The sequence below is a fragment of the Chelonia mydas genome, chromosome 1 (genome assembly GCF_015237465.2).
Source record: "Chelonia mydas isolate rCheMyd1 chromosome 1, rCheMyd1.pri.v2, whole genome shotgun sequence".
In the NCBI taxonomy this organism is placed as follows: domain Eukaryota; kingdom Metazoa; phylum Chordata; order Testudines; family Cheloniidae; genus Chelonia; species Chelonia mydas.
Window position 1 is genome coordinate 261,955,651 of NC_057849.1, and position 19,150 is coordinate 261,974,800.

At 42.5% G+C, this 19,150-nt stretch overlaps 1 protein-coding gene across 13 annotated transcripts in view; it reads right to left on the minus strand.

Annotated features, from left to right (window-relative positions):
- Nucleotides 1-7,170: 7,170 nt before the first annotated feature.
- The window catches only part of CNOT4 (CCR4-NOT transcription complex subunit 4), a 114,176-nt gene continuing 102,196 nt past the window's right edge, over nucleotides 7,171-19,150 (minus strand). For 7 of the 13 annotated variants that reach the window (XM_007069282.4, XM_007069281.4, XM_037884141.2 and 4 more), the window contains 2 exons: nucleotides 9,320-9,532; nucleotides 7,171-8,542 (listed from right to left, as the gene is read on the minus strand). In XM_007069282.4, the coding sequence (XP_007069344.2) occupies nucleotides 8,241-8,542; nucleotides 9,320-9,532 (515 nt within the window). In that variant the 3' untranslated portion in view covers nucleotides 7,171-8,240. The remainder of the gene's footprint in view (nucleotides 8,543-9,319; nucleotides 9,533-19,150) is intronic. The other 6 variants (XM_007069284.4, XM_027831399.3, XM_043545282.1 and 3 more) reach the window with 1 other exon arrangement.

The window sequence follows — 19,150 nt, forward strand, 5'->3', positions numbered from 1 at the left end:
TTGCTTGATTCACTGTGAAAGAGTATCCCTTTTATTCTCAGAAATGTATCATCTTAAATTTTACTCTCCCTTATCTTCCCCCCCACACACACACAGGTGCAAATGTTTCTACACTCCCCCTATCATCTCCGTCCCCTGAGGTTATCACAGATTACAAGGTGAAAAAACCCACACTCGCGATGACACATTTTCCGAGCTCATGCAGTCCTCCCGCACTGATAGGGCACAGCTTAATGCATGGAGGCACTCAGTGTTAGAGGCCAGAAAAGCATTAAGTGAGCGCGAAGAGCGGAGGCTAATGTGGGAGCAGATGGACAAGATGAAGCATCTGGTGGAGCTGCAGGAAAGCCAACAGAAGCACAGACCTCCGCTGCATCCATTGTATAACTGCATGTCCTCCTCCCCAAGTTCCATATCCTCCTCACCCAGATGCCCAAGAATGTGGAGAGGGGGACAGGGCAGGGGGGAGGCTCCAGGCACCCAGCCACTGCACTCCAGAGGATGGCCCAAGCAACAGAAGGCTGTCATTCAAACAGTTTGATTTCTAGCATGGCTACAAAAAGCAATGTGGCCTTGTCCTTCCCTCCTCCCCGACTTCACCCCACCCAGGCTACTTTGTCAGTTATCTCCCTTTTTAAAAACTTAAAGAAAGAATGCATGGTTTCAAAACAATAGTTACTTTATTTCGAAGGGGAGAGGGAGGTTGGCTTACAGAGAATTAAAATCAACAAAGGGGGCGAGTTTGTATCAAGGACAAATACATACAACTGTCACACTGAAGCCTCGCCAGCCATGAAACTGGTTTTCAAAGCCTTTTGGATGCACAGCACACCTTGCTGTGCTATTCTGATCACCCTGGTGTCTGGCTGCTCAAAATCAGATGCCAGACGATTTGCCTCAACCTCCCACCCCGCCATAAACGTCTCCTCCTTACTCTCACAGATATTATGGAGCACACAGCAAGCAGCAATAACAATGGGAATGTTGGTTGTGCTGAGGCCTGACCTAGTCAGCAAACAGTGCCAGTGAGCTTTTAAACGTCCAAATGCACATTGTACCACCATTCTGCAACTTGCTCAGCCTGTAGTTGAACAGCTCCTGACTACTGTCCAGGCTTCCTGTGTACGGCTTCATGAGCCAGGGCACTAAGGGGTAGGCTGGGTCCCCAAGGATAACTATAGGCATTTCAACATCCCCAACAGTTATTTTCTGGTCTGGGAATAAAGTCCCTTCCTGCAGCTTTTGAAACAGACCAGAGTTCCTGAAGATGCGAGCGTCATGTACCTTTCCCGGCCATCCCACGTTGATGTTGGTGAAACGTCCCTTGTGATCCACCAGTGCTTGCAGCACCATTGAAAAGTACCCCTTGCGGTTTATGTACTCGCCCGCTTGGTGCTCCGGTGCCAAGATAGGGATATGGGTTCCATCTATGGCCCCACCACAGTTAGGGAATCCCATTGCAGCAAAGCCATCCACTATGACCTGCACATTTCCCAGGATCACTACCCTTGATATCAGCAGATCTTTGATTGCGTGGGCTACTTGCATCACAGCAGCCCCACAGTAGATTTGCCCACTCCAAATTGAGTCGGTAGCTGTCTGGCATTGCAAGCTTCCTCAGGGCTATTGCCACTTGCTTGTGAACTGTGAGGGCTGCTCTCATCTTGGTATTCTTGCACCTCAGGGCAGGGGAAAGCAAGTCACAAAGTTCCATGAAAGTGCCCTTACGCACGCGAAAATCTCGCAGCCACTGGGAATCGTCCCAGACCTGCAACACTATGTGGTCCCACCAGTCTGTGCTTGTTTCCTTGGCCCAGAATCGGTGTTCCACTGCATGAACCTGCCCCATTAGCACCATGATGCCCACATTGCCAGGGTCCGTGCTTTGAGAGAAGTCTGCGTCCATGTCCTCATCACTCTCGTCACCACGCTGACATTGCCTACTCGCCCGGTTTCACTTTGCCAGGTTCTGGTGCTGCATATACTGCTGGATAATGCGCGTGGTGTTTAATGTGCTCCCAATTGCCAAAGCGATCTGAGCGGGCTCCATGCTTGCTATGGTATGGCATTTGCACAGAAAAAAGGCATGGAACGATTGTCTGCCATTGCTCTGACGGAGGGAGGGGCGACTGACGACATGGCTTACAGGGTTGGCTTACAGGGAATTAAAATCAACAAAGGGGGTGGCTTTACATCAAGGAGAAACAAAAACAACTGTCACACAGAATGGCCCCCTCAAGGATTGAACTCAAAACCCTGGGTTTAGGAGGCCACTGCTCAACCCAGTGCCCAACCCACTGAGCTATCCCTCCCCCTGGTATTTCAGGCAGGACTGAATCTCCATTAAACTTTTCAAGGTGCCTCTGACAGACCTCACCGAAATGATTCTTGGCCGCTGATTTCACAGAGGGAGGAGCAAATGAATACAAAACAAATCTGGTGTATTTCTTGTTTTGATCCACTCCATCTATCTTTTAGATCTTTGGCTGGCAGCAGAAGGTGCAGTAGGACTGCAAGCCATCCACATCTCATGGCTGCTCGGCAGAAGACAGTGCACTAGGACTGCCAGCAGGACTAAAGAAAATGACCTGGTCGAGTCACTTCTATTTCAGTCCCTGCGCCCATGTCTGCCCAGGCGCTCCTGACTGACCTTACCGAGGCAGCCAGGAGCACCTTGGACATGATGAAGATAGTTATCCGGCCTATTGCACCGTCTGCTACCACAAGGCAAGGGGTTGCTGCTGCTGTGTAGCAATGCAGTACCGCGTCTGCCAGCACCCAGGAGACATACGGTGACACTGAGCTGAGCAGGCTCCATGCTTGCCGTGGTATGGCGTCTGCACAGGTAACTCAGGAAAAAAGGCGCAGAACTATTGTCTGCCATTGCTTTCACAGAGGGGAGGGAGGGCCTGATGACATGTACCCAGAACCACCCGTGACAATGTTTTTGCCCCATCAGGCATTGGGATCTCAACCCAGAATTCCAGTGGGCGGCGGAGACTGCGGGAACTGTGGGATAGCTACCCACAGGGCAACACTCCGGAAGTCAACTCTAGCCTCGGTACCGTGGAAGCACTCCGCCAAGTTAATGCACTTAATGCACTTAGAGCATTTTGTGTGGGGACACACACAATCGACTATATAAAATTGATTTCTAAAAATCTGACTTCTATAAATTCGACCTAATTTCGTAGTGTAGACATACCAAAAGTCACATCCTACTCTCACACTGTCTTAGAATTGATAGGGATTTGCCAGATTTATCTCAGGGCTGGGGAAAAAAAAAAATAGAAATGCTGGTTTCCCTGGACTCCATGGCAATGAGCAACGAATCTGACACAGTGATCATTTAAACCGTAACAGATTGCACCTGTCTGTAGGACAGGATGCACCCTTCCCTCTCCAACACCCAGTGTTTAGGATCCTGTCTAGAACAGTTGCCACTCTATATAGTTTTCTTCCATAGTGGCAGTTGCTCCTCATTCAAGAAGCTTGCAACTCAAGAAACCCAAATAGGCAGCTTGTACCAAGTCTGACATTGAACCACCAGCGCTTTCTCATTCATGAAAAAAGTCTTTTCATGGCACACTTGGCCAATTCAGCAATCGCGAAAGCAACTTGTATTGAATGGTGAATTCCCTTAAGTGGGCAGGTCAATCAATGCTTCTCACTTTTTGGGAACCATCCTGCTCTGCCCCCTTGTTAGGATAGGTTTCAGAGTAACAGCCATGTTAGTCTGTATTCGCAAAAAGCTCATGCTCAAATAAATTGGTTAGTCTCTAAGGTGCCACAAGTACTCCTTTTCTTCTTGTTAGGATAAATATCTTAATAAACCATGACTGTGCAGGGTCTCCTACCCCATTAAGCAGCCACTGCTTTGCTATGTAAAGCAAACAATGGTCATAATCTAGGGTTGAAATCAAGACAGGAAGTGGAGCATATGAAGGGAAGGCACTGACCACGTCAGGCCTCTTCAGCAAACAACCCAAAGATATGTCTCACAAGCAATGCATTGAAGCAGTTGTAATACTGTATGCCACAACAATACTATTTGCATGGTTGGGGAGTCAGAATTAATAGTGTTCAAGTTTTCCTTCTCAGCACCATATCTTGTGTCTGGGACCCTTGCTTAAAGCAGTAGATTTAAATGCAAGACTTACCAGTGTGTAGATGGATGACCAGCTGTTCTCAGCCAGCACAAGAGAAATTTCCAAGCTTAGGTATGAATGACCACAGAGTTAGGTTAGGATTTAGTGGGCAAATGGAGAAGTTGCATACATTAAGTCTTGCATGTTTAGCTCGGAATACCACCCCAGAAGTGATCAGTACGGTGAAAGGTACTCCTAGTGCAGGGATGCAGCTAGGTAATGCTTGAATATTAAAAGCAAATTGCCTAGCAATATGCAAAGGACCTTCCCCCCCACCCCACCCCACCCCCCCCCCAAAAAATCACGTGTCACAATCACATTCCATACATAGAAAATAATTCAAACTGAGTGTGAGAAGGACAAGCGGAGCTCAAGGAAAGTTTTTATTTGAAAACACTAAGTTTGCTAATGCCCCTCCATGCTGCAGTGGCTCCCATTATTCCAGTACTGGACCACTCCCTGCCTTCTCCCCCATTTCTGTCAATACACCTCATTTCTGAACTATTGCACCTTATATTATTCCAGTTCTCAGTCTCTCCACAGCAGAGAGGGCCAATCATGCTGCAATGTGTGGTGCTCTCATTCAATGCATCCATGCATACTACAGACTAGGATAAAACTAAGATTTAACTCACCTTGGATTTAAATAGGGCGTGGACCTTTATATCCTGAGGCAAGAGGCAAGTACAGTAACTCCAGTCACGCTATCTTTTTATACACATTTCAAATCTACTGTTCAGAAATATATCTGAAATCTGCCCCTTCCCCAGAAAAGTAACAACTGGCATGAGAGTGTGGAGGAAATGTGTGCCGAAGCCAAAGAAACCTCTATGAAAACATGGTCAATTCTTATGGCTTTATTATAAGTTTTGTGATAGTTCGTGTTTTTCTTAAAGCCCCAGCTCCTGGAGCCATTTGATTACATAAGATTCTGAGCTTTCATTGATTCCCTCCTGCCACAAGGTTTCTAGCACTTATGGTTGGGGAGAAAAACTTGAAAACATGAACCCTAAGGACTCAAACTAGCAGGCAAATATGCCAAATTTAAAAATATCTTATGATTTTTAAAGCCAGTCACGATTTTTTGAATGCTTGAGGTTGGCAGCAGCGTTCTGGCCTGACTACTGGAAAGATATGCAAACAGTATAATAAATTAGCCACTGAGAACATTATAGTAAATAGCAACAAAGCATGTACAGATACGGACGTAAGGCCAGAACACAGATGAAAATGTAAACTGATCTTTCAATAAAAGGACTGGTACGGCGTTTGATGCAAAAAGAAAACCATATCGGTAACCAGAGCCTCATGAGACTAATAAAGCCTCACACCGCTTTTCCAATGCAATACACTTGAACAGCGTAGAAACACCCTGGGCTTATCTCCCAGTGAAGGAATCAACCATGGACAGCAGACAAGACAACTAGACAGCAAACATATTAAGCCCATCTGATGTATTGTCTGTCAATTTGCATCATCACCACTCTGTTAAATCGAGATTTGAGAAAGGTTACAAGTAAATACCATACACTGTCAAGCTGGATGCAGTAACATCTGTGAACTACAGTACCCAAAGTTACCAGCTAGGGAGTTTGCTTTTGTGAGGGAGGTGAAGCCCCAGGAAGAAAAGAATGCAGCTAGCGTTAAACTTCTGAATGGTACATTTACTCTCATAGGGCTAGCACAACACATTGTAAACAGCTAGAGCCTACACAATGCTTGGCATGAGAATTTGACATGCAGGTTTTTGTTTTAAACTTTCCAAACTCTGGCAGTGGGACTGAATCCAAATACATGGAAATGGTCACACTTTGTGAGTTGCTAACTTAACTAACAGTAACTAATTGCACCAGTCTTTAAGAGGGTTATTTATAGGGATTTGTAGTCCTTTAATAGAAGTTTGCAAGTTTTGCTAATGATAGAAGTTGTCTCTCAGAACTAACCCAATCCTCACCATGATCTCAATAGGGATATTAAAGCCAACCTAGTTTCTTTTGTTTTCTTCACCTAGAATTCATGCATCTGGCATGCTTACGAAGGAATTGCTTGCTGGAGAACAGCAGGGGGCGCTCACACTTTGATTTCAGTCCACACCACCAGCTTTAATTTTCAGTTTTTGTTAAATGAAGCCTTTAATCCAGAAGCCATTAAACCACCTGATAGTTTTCAGGCAAGTGATTTTTTTGGCACGAACAGGTTGAAAAGCATTCTTCTGAGCACTGCGAGCACAAGGCTTATTTTCAATTATGACTGTCTAGAACCAGTAACCTCAGTTCAGTTAACAAGCCTTAGTAAATAAATGCTCCTAGGAAAAGCAGCCACTCTGAAAACTGCACTGAAGGGTAATGTGGTATGAGAAGAGAGGAAGTAGCTTTCTAAAGTCACTATCACTAAGAAGCTTGCCAAGTTTGCAGCTGGTTTGTGGACGATGGGGCTATTAGAATGGAAAGCCTCCTGCAGAGGACATGAAGTTAGGGCTTGAATCATGGATTGAAAGTGTCATCCCCTAATCTCGCCCCCCACCCCATCAAAAAGTTTGCTTATTTTAAATACTGTGACTACCAAGGTTGGGCTCCCTGGCAGACCTCTTAGGGTACATCTACACAGCCCATGGCAGTGAGAGTCTGTTGACTTGGGCTCGGAGACTCGTTGCCGCTCACTCTGTAGATGCACCCTTAGAGGTCTCGTGTACGTAAACAGCTCTTGCACCCAAGGGGAGGGGTGTTGAGTCTTTAAACAAAGACATCCCTTTGCCAAATGTTCACTAGGCATTGGGAGGTACAGGGATTGAAAAACCAAGTTTTAAAGCAGTAACTAGAACTCCCCCCAATGCTCAGCTTTCAGTGCCATCATGCTATTATGTCACCACTGTGCTATTTGTCCCCAGTCCCAGGGAAGACAAAATTACTTTTATTGTAATGAGTAGTTTTAGTTTAAAATGAATGGGAAGAATCTACTAGGATTTGCTGGTACTCCATAAAACCCCATGCAGAGTTAAAAACCAAGAAAAAGGAAAACAAAGTCATCATCAAGTTTTCTGTTTTATTTAAGATTTTAGTTTTAATTCTGAAGAAAGAGGTACATTTCCTTGTTTTTAGTTTTAGCGTCAGGTTATAACCATGTTTATTTATCTGTTTCTTTTTTTCCTGTCTTTTCAATACTGCACAAACGTCCAGAAACTACAGGGTTAAGTAAAAGCTGCAGGCAGAGGAGGTCAAAGGTTGCGCTCCTGATGGTGATCATGTGGCCCCAATGCAGTGCTATCCCAGAGTGCCCTAATCAGGTGAATTTAAAAAAAAAGAAAGAGAGATTGACAGAGGAGACAGAAAGACTGAAGTAAATATCACTCGTGTTTCAGCTGCTTATATTATGTTATATGCTAGGTATTAAATCTGTGAATACTTTTAAAACATTAAAGTTTACTTTAAATCTAAAGCCAAAAATTTTTAAAAAAACTTTTCCCCCTCTTTAAACCACTCTTTAGCAACATGCCAGTTACTTCTACACATTTTGTCCTTTGACCCACTTCTTGTCAAACTTCTTACTGACTTACATAAAGTACCCCCTTCCAAAAAAATACATAGCAATTTCCCTGTGTAGTGACACCTGAATGCAAAATAACTGCAAGGCCACTGCTTTCCTCCATATGTTCAGTAATTTTGTTTAAATTAAAAATAAAATGTTCATGTTTCTGCAATTCATTCTATATTTTTGCATTACATTTCTCCCCTACTGTAGATTGACTTTCTGCGAGGCAGAAATGCTCATTATGTGCAAAAGACAGACTGATATAGTCTCTTTTTAAGCACTGAGACAGCACTTTGATTTCTCTCTCTCTTTTTTCTTACAATGTTTAAGGAAATATTTTTAAACAGTGTATTTCAAACACTGGATCAGCAGAAACTTTACAACAAAAAATATACGGTCATGACCCTGTGATCGCATTGCATTTGGGGGTGGAGGGGAAGATTTGATCAGGAACTAGATTCTTCAGAAAGAAAGATATGAGAAGGGAATGGTGGGTGGGCAGGCGTGGGGAGGAATCAGGGTGGGGCAATTCCTGCATTTCTCATGTTTTTTCCTCCTCCTTTCCTAATGACGATCCAGCGCTGAGCTCTGTAGTAGATCTGTGGGGGTTTTACTGGGGGGTCTGAAGGCTGTCTGAAAGCCTGGGGGAGGGGAATGGAAACTGGTAGGGTTTGAAGGGGGAGAGTAGGGGTTCCAACTGGCTCTGTGCAGAGGGATCTGTGTGCTGAAGGGGTTACTGTGGTGGGTCTGTGATGGGGCTACACTGGGGCCGTCCATCTCTGTGAGGGCTTGAAGAGATTTTAGCCAGTGTGGTGGATTGTCGTCTTGAAGGGAGTCTAAACTGTTTCCTGTGGAGGCTGGGATCCCTGTGAAGAGAAGAAAAAGTGGGAGGAAAACAGGTGAGTCACAACAGAAACATGTTCAGTGTGAAGGAGGTCAATTTAACCTAACAGATGGCAGTGGTGAGAAAACAATTAGTTTGCACAGAAAACATGTTTATACAGTTTATATCTCACCCTTCCCACAAAGATGAACATTTAAATCCAAATAGGAGAGTTTCCCTCCTAGAAACACTTTTTGTGTCATTAAGTCCATATTCTTACATCATGCATTTGCCAACCCTCCCACCCCCCAATCACAAGGCCCAGGTCCCTGTCCATTACCTACCCAAACCCAGTTCTACCACTACTGCATGCTTTTCTTCCTGCTCTCCCTGCTTGAATCATGCTTCAGCCTATCTAACAGAGATACACAACCAGACAGCCTTATAAAACAGAGCTTTATAAACAAGTGGAGTACGTTCATTTTTAAATTAGGAAGTCCAGGCACTGAAGGCATTAACAGAAGACCAGCAGTGCACATACTGGACATACCATCCAGCAGAAGGGACGCCAACATAAGCCTACAGTTATGCACTGAGCATTCTAACCACCTGTGAAGATCCTGGGCATGCACTGGAAAGGGCTAAGTGGGGGTTCATTATACCTATTTGTTCCACAAGGATTCCTGGCTCCTTGAAGTTTTGTGGATGGAAGCTGGAAGAGACCACCGCATACAGACTTTTTTTTTTCAGATGCCGATTAGTTTGTACCAATACCCAGCTGATGGTTGCCAGTGGAGCTGAAGGAGTGAGAAATGGTTACCTGTGATGATTGCGGGGTCCATCCAGCTGCCAGGGCTGTCCCAATTCAGGCTGTCGGAGGTGGCAGTGTTGGACGTTGGTACACTGTGGTTGGCGTTGGAGGGGGAAGAAGGATTGGGCAGCCCACCAAAGTTGATGTTAATGTTCGGTAGAAGTGCCCTTAGCCCGTCCTGCCATTCCTTCATATTTAAACTCTCTACAGAACTGCTGTTGTCTGGGAGATTTACCAACAAAAAAAATGAAAGATAAAAAAATAAAAAGCTGAAGTTAGAAACAGATGTCCTCCTTTGGTGGGGGAAGGGGATCTTCTTTCTCTATTAAGCATTTAATACAGTTTCCCCTGTCAAGAAACTGGGCTAGGGATTTTAATATGGAATATGAATTAATCAAGATGGGTTGGCATGTTTTATTGTTTCACTTTTTTAGTGTAATGGTGCAGGGGAAAGATTTAACTCCTTCCCCACTCATGTCACCATTTATTCAAGTTAGAGACCTGAATGGTTAAGGGCACAATGGTTCTTCTTTCATTACCAGTGGGAGAAGACCCATGAGATCTTTTATCAGATGGCTGGCAGCTAGTCTACCCAATTCATCTGCTTTATGAATAGACAGCAGATGCTAAAGCCTGCCATTGAGCATGCCTTCCAGTATATTAAAGTGAAGAAAGGCTAGGGCTCTGCTATTGAAGTCTAACGTGATTAGTCGCTTGGGGAAACCAAAGAACGGGGCTGTTTGATTACAGCTTGCTCATTTACAGCACTGCAGATGCGATTCAAAAGGAAAAGGTAGCAATGCGTGCATTAAGTCAGAAAGAATGTATCTCTCTCTTTCAGCCTAAGGGCAAAGGAGGAAATTCCTAAAAGATCTTTCAGAATAATTCCCAGCATTGCAATCTGCTCCAGCTGAAATAAGACACCAAACAGTGAACGCTGAACTCCTTCACCCTGATGTTTCAGGGCATCCATTACCAAAGAAGGGCAATGGGATAACAGCTATTGGCACTGGAAGATTCTCTTCTATATAGGTTCTTATACTGCATTCGTCACTGCAGTAGCTGAGCTCCTGACGATTACATTTAATGATTTAGGGAACACTAATACAGAAACAGCAGGGGCTGATACCATGACAAACAGAGCAGACCTTGATTTTATACAATGCTTCTTCTACTCTGGGTATACCAAAGCACTTCACAGATCAAGATACTGATGGTGCAGCGATTGTGTCAGCAAATGCAAAAAGCCCTATTTAGCAATAATTTACAGTCAGCCAAGATTCCATTTCCTATTTGAGGGAAATGTTTGCCAGCACACTGTAGTTATCTTATTCTTTTAAATCATTGATGCCAACTTCCACCTTGACAGCCAAAGAGAGAGTAAAAGAGATGTTTGATGTCACATCTGAAGAGTGGCCTCTGACAGTGCAGTATTTGTAGGGCAATGCTGCTCCACCAGCATTGGATGAGACTAAGCCCTGGCAGGAAGTTTGAACTACAACCAAATGGACCATGTGGCATCTAATTTGTGATTCCAATTCAACAAGATGAGAAGGGGAAGGATGGGGTACTCCCCCAACTCCAGCCATTCTTCAGTGTCATTTGTAAGTGACTGCTCAGAGTGAAGAACAGATATCCTTAGTGAGTGCCTAGGACTAAAGGGAGCATGCAGTGTGAAAGTTCTCCAACACCACCTCTGTCCTATTATGGTACCTCTTTCTCCAAGACTTCTCATGAGAATAAATGTTTATATTTCCAATGGAAGGAATTTTTGCTCAACATATGGACAAGTGATTAAATATCTCAAATCATTATTTGTGATCTAAGCCAAACTTGAACCCATGGCATCAACAGCAAGACCAGTTACCATATTAATCCACTACACCCAGCCAATGTGCCATAAGGATTGCAGCAGGGTGTTCCTGACCTTTCACGTGCCCCCCCAAAAAACCAAAAACCACCAATAGCCTTTCTAAGCAATTTCTTTATATGTATGTAACATGACCAAGTATTCCATCCTATACGGCAGCAAGCAGAATCTAAAACATAGTAAGGGTGAAGGCCCTTGTGCACAGTATAGTCAGACTTAGATATCTGGTGTGGAAACCAGGAAGAGGACAAAGGCATCAAATCACTTTCAAGATGACTATACAGTAACTGAAGTTATCCACAGTAGTTGGAGGCTGGTCACCATACCACAGAGTAATTTTCAGGATACAAAATTTATCTTATCAGCTGTTAAACTGTAATACTTGCAATTATTTGATGTTATCTTTGCTCCTTGGCTGAGGCGAGAGAATTACTCATTCTTCAGAAGTTAGCAAATAAAGTAACATCTCAAGAAGAGGAGAAGCAAAACCAAATGTCAAGTCTCAACCAGTGAGCAAAGACTGTAGACACAAGAGTCAACAAATCCAACAGCAGAAATCATTAATCCAAAAGCCTGCTCACTATTCGCAAATTATTCAAGTACCAAACGTGGTTCAAACCTTACATGCTATAGCAGAAAAGGAGATCAGAGAAGCTTTTTTCTCAAGCCAATAAAGACTTTAAGGACTGACTAACTTCAACCCGAGCTCACAAAACTGAATAATGCTATTATCAAACAATCTTACAGAATGCTCAACAGTATGTGGCAGGCAAGTGGCTAACATATCAGGCCCTGTACAATATGCTTGTAGGAAAGTGATGGGTTTTCACAGATTTGTTCTGCACTCATTTAGTGTGAAACCCTGGTGCACACACTTGTACTTGCTCTCACTGACTTGTCAATTAGTTATTCCTCCTATTTTACTTTAATCTAGTTTTGGGCTCTCTAGAATTTATTCCCTGTAATTCCTTTGGAAGGTTGGGCATGTGTTTGCAACTTCTTGTTTAGCCAACGGATGGGAAAACTAGAGGAGTTTTCCAAAAGTCTAGCTGAAATGAAAGATAAATGAATTTGTGGCATGGAAGAGGTGAAAAATCAGCTGCAACCCAAGTCACAACTGTTCCTATTAGGTTTGTGCCCATGGCCCTCATAAATAGCACCATAAAAATCAAGTTGCTGGATTCAGCTCTCAATATAAGAAGATTCTAATTCATTAACTCAGAAAAATGATTATGGGAAATTCTCAATGGGCATTTACCACCATCTTCAAGAGCCACGTGTTATGGCAGCAGAAGTGGATGTAGACTGGAGAGATCTACCTGTCCAACACCACCTAGTTGCAGAAGCTAGACAAGATGCTCTTCAATGACTAACTAGGGGCCAAACACAATGCTTCTGCAATACCTGCCAGCCTGAAATGTGCAGAATGATTTTATGACCAGATACTGTTCATTTCCTACTTGGTATTAATGTGGCAGTAATTAGGAGTGGCACTATAATATATAAATTTAGTGGCAAGTAGTGACACTCAGGAAAGACACCATGCCATCAGTGTAAACAGCTCAATGTGCAGCAGTAGTCAAAAAAAGCAAGCAAGATGTCAGGACTCAGGACGTATAAGAAATGGGACAGAAAATACCAAAGATAGTCTAAATGCCACATTACCTAATCAATTCTGGTAACCTGGCATCAATTTTTTTTTTTTTTTTTTAAAGACATACTGCAGCATAAACAGAAGTCCAGAGAGAGATGAAAAAAACAATTTGAGGTAAAAGACTTCTATAAAAAGAGAGATCGAAAAGGTTGGGACTATGTTTGGAGAGAAGATATACATATTAATAGAACAGTATAAAGGTGGTAAACTGGGCACTCCAATTGACCCTAATACAAGAGCAAAAAGGGACATTCAATGAAATTGAAAGGTAAGAAATTTAAAACTGACTACAAGATTTTTATTTTTTTTTTTTACGTCAACAGAATTAATTTGAGGCAATGAGTTCTTGGCAAGGCACTGAGGTCAAGAGCTTAACAGATCTCAGAAAAGACTTGTCATCTATATGGATAATGAGAACATTCACAGTTACATGACATGGAGGGGTAAAGGGGGGTGTTTTGTTTATTAAAGACATACAAATTTTTGTGCTTTAGGGCGTAAGCCAACCAATGACTGTAAAGTTTAGGAAGAAGGGCAAGCTGGCTTTTCCAGCCAACATGGCTTTCTGGGGTAGGGATAGGTGGAAAGGCTACAGCCACTTGGCAGCCCCATGACACCACTCAGCCAATGGGATAGCTCTGCTTAACTGAGGAGCTCTCACTGAGCAACCCAGGTGCCTGCAACAGGCTCCTGGTTTGGCTGGCTGGGACACTGGGCAATTAATTAAGGGCCAGGCTAAGCAGAAGAGGACCTCTTTCCACTCTACCCACCACTGTAAAATGCAGTAGGGATTGGAATAATACAGACTTTGATGAGGTCTTATTTTGAGTGGGTGGGTTGAGTACTGTGAACACGATGCTCTGGATCTGAGCATTGATACTGCGGGGGTAGATGACAGGTGAGTCATCTATTGCCTTCCCCAGTGCTCCGAGGACAAATGGCCTTGAGAAAATTATTCTGTTAAGGGATTAAAGTTGCAGCCACTTGATCAAAATTCCAGGTGTCTGTGCCTTCCTCACTGGCCTCTGCAGTTCACAAAGATCCCTTGTTGGCAAGTTAATCCATAGTTTTCCAAGTTTCTTGCACTTTTTTCTGAAGTCTCAATTAGTGGCTAAAGTCATACTGGGTCAGATAGGTGTCCTGTCAATTCTTCTGTTCTTATGCAACACTTCTGCAGCACTGTATGGTAAATTTCAGTCCAAATGCTTAGAGATCGGCAAAGTTATAAGCAACTGAAAACAGAGTCGTATATGGAAAGTGTTGGGCAACCTTAACTACAGTCATCATTACCTCCACCACTTATAATAAAGCTTCCTACATGTTATTTAAGAGTGTGGCTCCTGAAGCCCATGGCTGGTCCCATAGTTGCTACTATTTTCTTTATAAAGTCAAGTTTTAATCCAATTTGCATCATAAAACTGGCATAATATATAAAAACAAGAGGATAATGAAAAAATAATTTAAACCCCAGATGAACCTGGGTCTGTCAAAGAAGTCCCTGTACCACTTCCACCAGATTTTTTTTTTTTTTTTGGGGGGGGGGGGGGGGGGGGAAGGGGGGGAGAGAAGGTGGTATAATTTTGAATATTTTTAGGAGACTTATTTCCATTTATCACCATTAAACTGGTAATATGAGACTAATACTTCCTCATCCTCACATTTGTTTCTCTTCATAGCCTCTTTCAGTAACTTAAGCAGTGTGTGGAGGAGGATAGGAAAATGTGGGGGAACTCATATGCCAAGTTTAAATCCACCAATCACATCATAATCCTTCTGGAAAAGTTTTCTATTCTGACTCAAGATAATCTTAGAAACAAGTCTGATATAACTTTGGTTTTGTTCCTATGGCAATAGATTACTTTGGTAAAGCTGCAATGAAAAAGCCAATCCCATTTAAAAAACAGGTTCAGGTAAAACCAAGCATTTCAGTCATGAAGGTCTATTGTTTCCTCAGTGTGCATTATTTCATAAACTCTGTTCATGTTGATGGAAACTTGTGTCCCCACTGAGAAGTGAACAGATTCCGAAGTATGGCACTTCTGCTGAAAATGTTCAGTTTCCAGTGTGATACACAAGCACGAAATTCAACAGTTGTACCTAAAAAGCTTTACACATTAGCACCTATCCTTCCTTATGGTGGATAAATTAGGGAAGTATATAGTGACATAAGCTTTCATCACCACAAGAAGTTCAACTCATCCCACACTGATAACGACCGTGTACCACCATTTGATGTCTGAGCATTAATCTATGTAGAAAACTGATAGTTTGAGTTCCTAATGGACAAGTTTCCACATCACCAAAAATCCTACTATCACAATGATACCTTAGTGGACAGTCTTACTGCAAATACAAAGGACATTAGAATATCCTTATGTTTAAAGATTATCCCTCCAAACCAGGTTGGCAGCATATGCCTGTATATGTGGACAAGGCCTAAACACTACACTACACTAATTTAGACAAGGCCTAGACACTACACTGGTAACATCAGTTTGACTAGATTCCAAAGTATTTATAGGGGAATTTGTAAACAGTCAGAGCTTTGAAATTTAATTCTCATGATCCCTTATTCAGCTTGTTTTGAGGGAGGTACAGTAGTTTGTTGAAGTAAGCTATCTCCAAATCTGGGACCTGGAGCAATTTTGGTTGAATTTCCTTCCTAGGCTTTTCATGTATGAATCTGATCTTTGGGTGGCTTCCCTTATCTTCCTACTTTAGTCTAATTTAGTTGGCGGACAAGGTGGCTGAGAGGAAATTTTCCAAAATTAGACCAATATCAAGTTGTCACCTGAATTTCAACATGTAGATCTAGGACCAAATTTTTGCCATGAAACAACTAATGTTCAGTCAGATTTACTTATTTATAGAGAAAATATAACATGCCTATTAAATAAATATTTAAGGCAGATGTAATCCTTTGTCTTGCCAAACTTCAGTTATATATCTCAAGATATTGCAAAAAACTGGAGTGGATACTCATCTGCATTCAGCCAGAAGACAGAATAAAGAGATACCACAAGAAAATGCAGACAATAGATATGCTCTGTTTTGAAGCTTTTACATAATGAATAACCCAAGCTTAATTTACTCTTGCCTTTTTATTAAATATGACAAAATTACATCCCATTAGACTCATCTGTTTTTAACTATGCTTTCCTCAAAAGTAATTTGTTTTTGATTTTTTGAACTAATAATCAATCCTATCATTTGATTGATTATACAGAAGCAGATATATTGTGCTTCTTTACTAACCTTGTATAATTGACTGTGATCTTTATAGCATCCTACACTCTATTCCACATGAATTTGACTTTTCCCACCAAGGGAGTCTAGAATAGATATATGGAAACAGCTTGTCTAATTTAGATCAAGTTTCCTATCCTATAGGAATAAGTGCCTCATGTGAATTATCTCTTACATTGCAATACATACTTCAATAATAGTTCTCGAAGTCATAATGAAATACAAAAACCTTTATGCCAAAATACTAAATAAATTCTAGTTCCATTAAAAAGCAAACACTCCTGTAATTTTAGATTCAGATTTAGATCTTTGGGTTACCGAGAGTAAGATATAACAGCACAACAGTGCAGAAGGCTGAGCACTTCAAGTAACCCAAAACAGGCAAAGTTCAGTGGAACACAGCTGGATGAAATAAAGTATTATACTAGCAATGCCACCAAACTGATTGCACCATATAGCAACACAAGGAGTGAAAAGAATAAGGAGATGTATTAAATAGTCAGCACTAAAATGGCTTAAATGTATAAAGGCCCTTGTCCAGCCCTAGGTACTGTGTACAGTACTGATCAGTTTTTAAAAAAGGACATTCAATTGCTGCAAAAAATCCAGAAGATCACAAGACTACAGTAGAAAGAAGAGAGGGCACACCAAGATAAGATGCATACATTAAAAGCATGAACAGCTTAAGAAGACGGCAAGGGTGAAGAGAGCTGATTGTGGTGTAACAAATACCAAAAGGAGACCCACCAAAATCTAGGACAGAGAGATTCTCAACTTGCTCACAACCACAAATGGAGGTACCAGGAAACCGTGCCCCCTTATAGCACAGCATCTGTCAGCTCTTAAGACAATCCTTTGTGCTGGCTGTTGTAATGCTTCATCGAGAACTGCGACTTCCTGGGAAGCGTTACAGGAACCAGTCCCTTAAACCATCCTAAGAATACATAACATACAACCAAGGCACTAAGTCCACAGGAGAGAGCTTAGAACCCCTGATCTTAAGTACTATCTCTTATCTGTGCAGAAAGAATAAACTTAGGTTTAAACATAAATAGGGGCTTCTTCAATCAAGGGATAACTAAAATGTAAAACAGTCTAAGAGGTTTAGTGGAGACAGCTACTAACAGTTTAAACTTGAGTTAATGGCAGGATTAGGAGACACCATGTTTTCCCTCTAGCCAGAACCCTTATGATTCTGTGTAGCAATGACTTGTGGTAACCCCACATTATTTAGCACAACTGAGGGCTTCACTTGCTAGGATCCTGAAAGCATAATTTGCTAAAATAGGACAAATTACATCCACTCATTAATCTAACCCTCATCACTCTGGAGGTGCAGCTCATGCATAGTGCACTGCATTTTCAGTTTTTACTAATTTTGACCAATAAATTTTCAAGTTTTTTTTTTTTAATTAAAAGAGTTTGGGTTTTTACTCATATACACCCGTTATCAATCCACTCATTTTTTGGGTGCTTATTTTTGCTGAACACTAATACTTTCCGCAACTATTGTGTCCTGCAGCTCCAAGACTGAAGCAATACTGCAGTTAAACACAGAACACACACAGTCGAGGTTGGAAAAATCAAACATTAATATCAGACTATGGCTATGTCTACACTACCGCGGGATCGATGCTCTGGCAATCGATGCACTGGGGGGATGGGAGTCGATTTAGCAGGTCTAGTGGAGACCTAAATCAATGGCAGAACGCTCTCCAGTCAACCCCGGTTCTCCACCAGGAATGAGAGGAGTAAGGTAAGTCGATGGGAGACACTGCAGTAAGTCGACCTAAGATACATCGACTCCAGCTATGTTATTCACGTAGCTGGAGTTGCTTAACTTAGGTCAACTTACTGCGGTAGCATAGACAGTCTATGATTGCCTCAAAAGGAGATTCTGCCCACCTGTTCCTTTGTGTCCGTTCAGTGCAGCACTGAATTTAAACAATAAATCCTCTGCAGATAAAGAGGGAAACCTGGGGCAAAAAACACAAATCTATGCCTGAATATCAACAAGAAAATCAGTGCTTAGAAATTTTCAAGGAAAGTAAAGACGGGAGCGAAGAGGATGCATTGCGCTGCAAGTAATGCAGCATTTAGGTCTGTGCTCGCACTGACAAAATAAAGGAGCATTTCAAAAGCAAGTGACAAGAAGCTTAAGAAGAAAGTCAGCTTTGGGGTAAACAGTCAATATCAGGAGTTTTCACCAGGGCTTTAATGAAAGAAGACACAGCACAATTGTGTCAACAAATGTGTGTGTGCTCTTTGTTTCACAAATTGCTGACAATCGCTGTTAATTGCGGAGGAGCCTATTGGTGACTTTGTGAGACAACGCTGTCCAGCAGCAAAAACCCTTCCTAATGCAGACAGACAATCTCACTCACATATCTGAAAGATAACGACAATGCTTTAGTATCTAAACTGATGGAACAAACAAATGGAAATACGTTGTCTAATCCGAGTTTTGACGAGTCTCCTGATGCTTTGGACCATCCAATTCTTGGCCTTTTGTTTTCATTTTTTTATTTCAAAGCAAATAAACCCACACTGTTTTGTACTCAGTGTGACATTCATCTGCTCAGCTGACATCTGTTTTGTCAAAGCAGCAGTAATGGACATGTTTGAGACATACCAACAAACTTGGGAAAATTTAGCCACAACTAACACAGATTCTGCTTCCTACATGGCTAAGATTGCATTGGAGTTTAAACTCAACCAGAAACCAGAGCTGCTACTTATTACCTGTCCTGCTTATCTGACTAATGTTGCACTGTCAGCAGCTACTGGCTACAGAAGAAATGAAAAACATGAAATCTTGCATCACTGAGTTTGCCCCGCTCCAGCTGGGGAGTGGGGTCGGGGGCTTGCCCCGCTCCGTGCAGCTCCCAAGAAGCAGCCAGTGTGACTCCCCTCAGGCTCCTACGTAGCACAAGGAGGCGCAGCCAGGCACCTCTGCGCACTGCCCCGTCGGCAGGCGCTGCCCCCGCAGCTCCCATTGGCTGCAGTTCCTGGCCAATGGGAACTGCAGGGGTGGCGCCTGAGGACAGGGCAACGCACAGAGCCACCTGGC